The sequence below is a fragment of the Papilio polytes genome, unplaced genomic scaffold, assembly GCF_000836215.1.
Source record: "Papilio polytes unplaced genomic scaffold, Ppol_1.0 DF823912.1, whole genome shotgun sequence".
Lineage (NCBI taxonomy): Eukaryota > Metazoa > Arthropoda > Insecta > Lepidoptera > Papilionidae > Papilio > Papilio polytes.
In genome coordinates, this window is record NW_013525292.1 from 812,443 (window position 1) to 820,331 (window position 7,889).

General features: G+C 36.1%; 1 protein-coding gene across 1 annotated transcript in view; it reads right to left on the reverse strand.

The window, feature by feature from the left end:
- LOC106102643 (synaptic vesicle glycoprotein 2C-like) overlaps positions 1–7,889 on the reverse strand; it is a 14,278-nt gene that overhangs the window by 2,168 nt on the left and 4,221 nt on the right. Inside the window, exons 2-8 of the mRNA XM_013282184.1 lie at positions 7,548–7,789; positions 5,138–5,248; positions 3,474–3,635; positions 2,973–3,135; positions 1,267–1,388; positions 390–634; positions 3–97 (exon numbers count right to left, since the gene is read on the reverse strand). Of these exons, the coding sequence (XP_013137638.1) occupies positions 3–97; positions 390–634; positions 1,267–1,388; positions 2,973–3,135; positions 3,474–3,635; positions 5,138–5,240 (890 nt within the window). The 5' untranslated portion in view covers positions 5,241–5,248; positions 7,548–7,789. The remainder of the gene's footprint in view (positions 1–2; positions 98–389; positions 635–1,266; positions 1,389–2,972; positions 3,136–3,473; positions 3,636–5,137; positions 5,249–7,547; positions 7,790–7,889) is intronic.

A 7,889-nucleotide genomic window follows, 5' to 3' on the forward strand; every position in this document is an offset into this window, starting at 1 on the left:
GCGGCCGGAACAGCGCCACCGTCTGCTCCCACATCGCCTTCACGAACGAGTCCTCGCGGGACACTGTGTGGTCGTCGTCTACCAGCAGTTTTGTGATCTAAAAAAATAAATTAATTTAACTTAATAAAGTATCTAAAATAATATAGAAAGGCTTTATAACAAAGCTCAGATTACGATTTTACTGGTTTTGGTAAACCCTCCGCATCTATATGTCTTCTTTAAATTGTGAACCCTAACTTTACTTTCTGCCGTCGACCCTGCTGAGTCTATCTAGAGGGTCAACATGGATAACTTCGGGATTCCCTGCTCTATAACATAGGCAAAGAAAGTTGTCAAATACTCGAGTTATACCACAAATATTATTGAAGAAAACAGTAATTTCCACTTACAGGAAAGTTGCTGGGTGAATTTCCAGTGTTTACAGCGTATATCTTCTTCAAGACTTCCAGAGCTTGTTCAGTCTTTCCCCTAGAGACGAGGAACTTTGGGCTCTCGTGGAACAGCTGCAGCAGGCAGGCTGTAGCGGCGCAGGGTAAGGACATCACCAGGGCGAGGAGTCGCCAGGGTCGATACGTGATGCTCAAGAAGTCGATCCAGTAGACAAACTTGAGCGGCAGGATGGGGTAGGCAAACACTGAAAACAGGACATGTGATAGGTAGTTCCTAGAGTATTTTTAGTTAGGTTTATGAATTTTGATTTCGCTTAAATTTCAATTGATTTCTTGAAACAGTCTCAAGCAAGCCAATTATTGCATTAAAACTAGCAAATGCATAATTTAATCTGTGTAATGTTTACGTAAACCAGATGTTTGTATGTTTCCTAATATAAATTTTATACACTATGTATTTATTGTACGTCAGTACAGTGTAAACAGTTTTGTTTGTTAAATAAGTAATTGTTCGTATGGCGATGACGATGTACTTCGTGCATCATGTCAAGAAATGTAATTGTATTTTTTATTGCTTCTTTTCAAGTTTATAAAGTTGAAGTTTCTGAATATCTTGTCATAATCAGTAATAGCGTGTTATGTACGATTATACGTATGAATGTGGTTTTTTTTTTGTCAAACGGTGTTAACAAAGTCCTTCAAAAGGCATAATGTGTTTCACAATTATTGTATTGGCCGTATCATTCTTATGGCGGCACGAGGTTAGCTACTCGCTGATTATTTCCCTCTCACTGTATTTACACCCTACCTAAAATTGTATTTAGCGCTGACTAGTGAGATATACCGAGCCACCAAGATGTTTAAAGCCATTACATACCAGCGACAACCGCCTGCGAGCACATCAGGGAGCATGTACAGAGTAACATGGAACGACCGCGAGCACGCTCCGGGCAACTCTCTCCCAGTAGTGTGTATGCTCCCGAATTACTCGCAGATGTGCTGCAACAGAGTAATAAAATCAGACACAAATCAACTGAGATACTGCTTCAAGTAGGACCAAGATAGATGCAACAGAATATAGACATCAGGTAAGAGAGAACATGACAAAAATTTTTCATGAAAGTAAATGCAACCTTAAGTAGCTTCCTATCAATATGAAGTTCGATCGAAAGAGATAGCATTATGTATTACAGGCAGAAAAGACAAAAACATGCGATTATTCGCAATCATAAGGTAAATGTAACAAATATAGTGACAGTTATTAGACAATGGACATCCATTATCAATGTACTCCTGTAGGTCATGAACGTGACTCCTTTATCTCTATCGTCGTAAACTAGTTAAGCATATTTGCCTGCCGCGACTGTACAAGCGCTTATCTTATGCATTGTCTGGCTATTTGCACAAGAGACCTGTTACCTGGCTGTAAATATGCTATATTTATCACAGCTACCGTTACTTTTCGATTACAAATAGCAGTTCTAAATATAGTTTTGCGTATACGCTGGGTAATTTGCTAGTTATTTTAGTACTGCACTGTATGAAAGTTGTTATGTGGAATAGCATCAACTTTAAATGTTCAAGTTGTTTCGGAATGCGAATCGCGCTTTGCAGAACCGGTTTATGCACCTTCCATTTTCTTATATCGATGTGACAGGATTAGTTTTAGTTAGACTATGTAACTGTGAATTCAGCAAATAGTTCTTTTAACTGTAAAAATGTAGTTTGATCATATGAAAAATGTTCTTCACGAAATTTCGTTTTATGTAATCGTGATTCAGATACGAGATGAGTCACTAGAGTATTATCTTTGATAATGTACTTATGTCTTTTACAATCGTGTATCTCTTTAATATTCAAATCTATCGATACTTAACGTAAAGTATCAGATATGATTAATTATTTTATTTTTTGCAGTCATTTCAACAATTAAGTACTTATATTTTTATTTATAACATCTTTTACTATTAGAATCTGAAATGTTAGGAAAACTGTATTATTCCTAACATACGATATCTATACTATTATAATAAAGCGTAAACACACACTTCCTTGTTGCCTAAGATGTCAGCAATTATACAGCATATTTTCGAATAACTCTTTTTGTAATAAGAAGCCCTACACTTACGTCACGCTTTAGGCTATATATTTTCACGCCATTAAACTTAGGGGGTAAATATTTTAATAATTACATGCGGATGAAGCCGCACGAGACCAGCTAGTATTTAATAGTTGTAAACAAAAAAGTGTTTTTTGTAAGAAAACCGTTAAAGATAGATATATGCTATCGCGGACTTTTCTGTAGAACTTTTTGAGGTCTACAATTCTTTCATACATCATTTTTGTATACCTCTAACGGTTTAGGCAGCGTAAGCCGAGAAAAGAATAATACGAAATTTAGGATGTCTGGATGGAAATATGTTGAAAATTATATCCAGAACGGCTCAAAGAATACCGATGAAATTTAGCACAGACGTAGAACAATCTGGAAGCACACATAGGCTAGTAGTTTTGTTTTAATTTTTTCTTTTTAAATCGCACGCAAAATAGCAATAAATATGCACCTGCGAGGTGTGGACTTACAATGTAGATGATATAAGTTTGAGTACAGCCATGGTCTTCCAGTCCGGAGCGAAGCTGCTGAGAGCTGCGAAGACGAAGCCGACAGACATGGACAGCACTAACGTTAGCCTGCGGCCTTTTGTGTCAGAGATGTAACCCCATAACTGCGCGCCTGCCACCACGCCTGCGGATAGTAGACATTTCATAGTTTTGTACACACTCTTGGATATCTGGGAACTTTAAGAGCACCTTTGACACCTTTAACTAACCTAACCCACGACTGTTTAGTTGCACTTTAATTTCTATGAAAACTCATATGAAACCATATGGAGATGAAGTAGTGTACTTGATTTTTAGTCGTACAACTAAACAGTTCAATTAGAAACAATTGACAATCGCACAACCGTTGTTTGATAGCCTAGTCAAAGATGTGCGCCCGCTCTTAATTCAAAACAAATGACGTTGGTATGAATTTTGCAGGACTTTTGTAACGGAGGACGTTGCTTCAATATCAAGTCTCACCAACAAGCGGCATTGCGGTAAGCAGCGCTCTCTGTTGCATGGTAAGCTGGAGGTCGCAGACGGCGGCGGCAACAACGAAGCTGGTGCCGAACAGGTCCATGCCCATCGCCTGCAGTGTCCAGCTGCATATCAGCAGCAATCCGAAGTTGTACCTTCCGAAACCTGCAACGGTTGTTAGGACTTCAGAACTTATTGTATTACAAAATTTAAAAGCATTTTCTTATGAAGGAGCTAGACTCTACCCTAGGCTAGACATTACTAGGTCTTTGTCAACCACCGAGGGGTTTAGTGGGTATGCCCCCCATTATGTGGGAGAGTCCCACATAACTACTGCGTCCCCCTGGGCGCGGAGTATGCGTAAGATGCATTCCCCTCTTATAAAAAAGGTCTTAGTCAACCATAGTAGGCTAGTGCTGACTGTATATGCACCACTTTATAATATAAAAATATACAACCGAATTAGATTTTGAGATAATTGTAGGGAGTTGTTGTTTAATGAAACATTATTTCAATTTCAATTCCATTTATTGGAATTCAAATTTTCAATAATTTTAACGTCAAGAAATGACACATAACAGATAATGACCAGTGTTAGTGTAATATGCTACACGGCGAACATTCCTCTAGTCACTACGTAGTATTCACAAACCAGCGAAAAATGATCCACTCCATGCGAATGTATCTCATAATATTACACCGCGTAACATCGGTCAGTACCGAGTGTAAGGTGCAAGATAAATTCAGTTATAAAGCTTATATAATAATAAATATTAACTAACGCTGTAAAAAGCGGTATTAAGATGTTTGTACACGCAGCGATAGTAAGGTCCTTGGCAATGGACTGGAACAGATGTGACCTCAAAGATTAGATTACAGATAATAAATATTTTAGTAGGACCATTACTTCTTTCTTTTGGACTATCATAGCAGACGAAGGGAATTTCAGCTTATTTTTCCTTGCTTAAACTAGAGCGGGAGTACACCTTTGATTAAACTATCGCATGAATTGTTATGCGGTAGTCAATTGTTTCGCAGCAAATTCAACTGTTTAGTTGCACAACTAAAAATCGAATAGTGTGAGCGCCTTCATATAAGCCCATAGGAATCAAAGCGAAACTAAACAGTTGTGCGATAGTTTAGTTTTAGGTGTACCCACGCTGTTGCTACTCAAACAATCATCATCTCCCGTTGGGTCGGCGCACCGGGTTTTCGTCCTCCAAAGCACTCTATCATCCGTTATCTCAGTCATCACTCCCTTCTTGATAATGTCACCTTTCACGCAATCCATCCATCTCTTTCTAGGTCTACCTCTACCGATGTACCCCTCCACATTCATAACTAACATCCTTCTTGTTACATGCGATTCATCCCTTCTCATAACATGCCCATATCACTCTAACCTTTTACTCCTTATTTTCTCAACGACTGGGGCTACTCTCAAACTTTCTCTAATGTACTCATTTCGTATCTTATCCAATCGTGTTACCCCACACATCCATCTTAACATTCGCATTTCCGCCACATGTATTCTAATACTACTTAACTGCTACTTGCTACTCAAAAACAAAGCAAAAAACTAATATTTCCCATAACATTTATAGTCTGCTGTATAAATAATGGCCCTATTACTTAAGTTTAGTGTAAAATTAACTGCAGTTACTAACCTGTTGCCGTTAAAGCCTCTTCTATGTTTCCCGCGTCCAAAGACTTCGATTTCTCATTGTCGAAGGATTTGTGGTTCCTTTCTTTGAGACCCATTTTGCACATGCAATAACCTAAAAAAATACTTCATTATCAAATTAAGACAATTCAAAGTTTAATAGTAATTCTTAACGTAGTTATTTTATAGATATGACGGCTGATAGAGATGTACGGAAGAGCATCAAATACTGTGCCGACCCTCGTAAGGGATAAGGGCAAGTTGATGATGATGATGAACGTAGTTATTTAAGTAGTAGTATAATGATTAAGTTACTTATTACACCTTGAATTATTAGGTCATAATTCAAAAATTGTCTATTGATAGCCTCAAAACCATCAATAACTCAATCAGTCAATATAATTAAAGAGCTTTCGCCCGCGACTCCGTCCGCGCGTAATAAAAAGAAACAAAAGCAAGTAGCCTATGTGTTCTTCCAGACTATCCTCTATATCTATGCCAAATTTCATCGAGATCCCTTCAGCCGTTTAGGCTACAAACTCTAAGAAACATCCATCCATCTAAACTTTCGCATTTATAATATTAGTAGGAAGTAAGATTAGTAATATTGTATTTTTTTTAAATTAACATAGAGCTTATGATTTTGTAAAATGTTTCATTACATGTCAGTAGAAATTCACGAGTGGAGTACTGAACTTGACTACTGATATAGTACTTTTCAAAGTACCGGCGAATTATTTTGTTTACTATGCCTCGTCTAAATAATCTTAAATGCCTGTGGTACATACTAACCGACGTTACGAGGTGTAATGTACACGACAAGCACTCATGCAGTCAGTCGTATGGGAAACTATCGAACAACGAACCCCTCGACGCGAACGTTACATCTCTTAACATAGTACCGAGTAAAGTCGGTCAATAAATTTTACAGTATGATTATTAGTTGATGGCTTTTAAATAATAAATTTATCCTTAATAATAAACAAAATAAATGTAAACACTATTTAATATTGTATTTAAAGTAAATGTAATATTTGAAATACGTGGTATTTTATCAACAAGGCTGTACCTTCAATTAAAATTATAAGTCGAGGCAGGCTTGACTAGATTTGTGTCAAGTTTGGCGAGCTAGCCACCTATTGCATACTCGAGGATTCTTAAAGAGCAAACATATTGAATATTGTTGGAATTTTTCATATGGGAAAATTTTAGTATGGTTAATAATTAATAGATCTAAGAGAGACGACAAATTATATTTAACTAGCTGTTGCTTGCGACTTCGACTATGTTACTATAGCCTATGTAACTCACAGATAAATTACCTTTCTAATGGTAAAAGAATTTTTAAAATCAGCCCAGTAGTTTTTAAGTTATTTCAATACATACAAAAATACAAATGTTTCCTTTTTATAATCTTAGTATAGAAGTGAAGATACTTTTAAATTATGGTTGAATATAAATGTAAACCTAATTCTGTAATCCATTCCAAGTTATTGTATTGTGTACCTCACCTATTACTCTATTAAAACTTAAGTAAATTAAAAAATTATTAACTACTATAATTACCAATCAAATTAATTCTATTTTGATTTTATATAATTACTAGCTTTTGCCCGCGATTCCGTCCGCGTGAAATTAAAAAATAATATAAAACATAGCATATGTTACTCACTAATAATATAGCTTTTTAACGGTGAAAGAATTTTTGAAATTGGCCCAGTAATTTTAGAGTTATTTCATTACAATCAAACAAAGCTTTCCTCTTTATTATATTAGTACTAGATTTCGCCCGCGACTCCGTCCGCGTGGAATAAAAAAATAAGCAAGTGAGTAGTCTATGTGTTCTTCCAGACTATCCTCTACATCTATACCAAATTTCATCGCAATCCATTCAGCCTTTTAGGCTACAAACTCTAACAAACATCTATCCATCCATACATCCACCCATCTAAACGTTCACATTTATAATATTAACTAGTATGAAGTATGATTTCCTTTGACTAAACTATCGTACAATTGTGCGATAGTTGATTGTCGATTGTTTCGCAGCCAATCAACTGTTTAGTTGCACAACTAAAAATCGAGTAGTGTACCTCCATACACATAGGAATCAAAGCGCGACTAAACAGTTGTGCGTTAGTTTATGGTAGTCAAAGGTGCGCGCGCTTTGAATGAGATTGAAATAAGTGATTAAAATTATCAAATAAATTATTTAAACTGCCTCATATTAATATATTTTTTTTTGTTCCGAATATACGTTGAAGATGACACTCCTCACTGCCAGTCGTCAAGTTAAATTCTCCCTATAAAAATAATAAGTTTCCTTTTGTTGTAATTTTTTTAATCGATTTCTATAGATGAGGTTTGTGTTTGATTGTCTTTTATGAATATCGTAATAACATGTTCAGCCTTACCTTCTTATAAATAATTATTTCTATTTTATATGTTGAATTAAATGTATTCAGATGAATCCTGTGAAGTCCCAGGCGTCGCGGTGTACGTTTCGTTTCTCAATACATTTGTTTTGCGGAAAGTCTTCTCTTTTATATATCATGTGGTTTACGTCACTATCTATGAACGTCGTCATGGGAGGCGGTATATTATTTACAATGATCTGATGATGTTCCGTTTACATATGTATTTGTATCTCTCGAGTCTAAAATTAGCAAAGACAACCTTTAGATAAGGATGATTTAAAATGAAAATGGTCAACTGACATCTATACTATTATAATAAAGCGTAAACACACATTACTT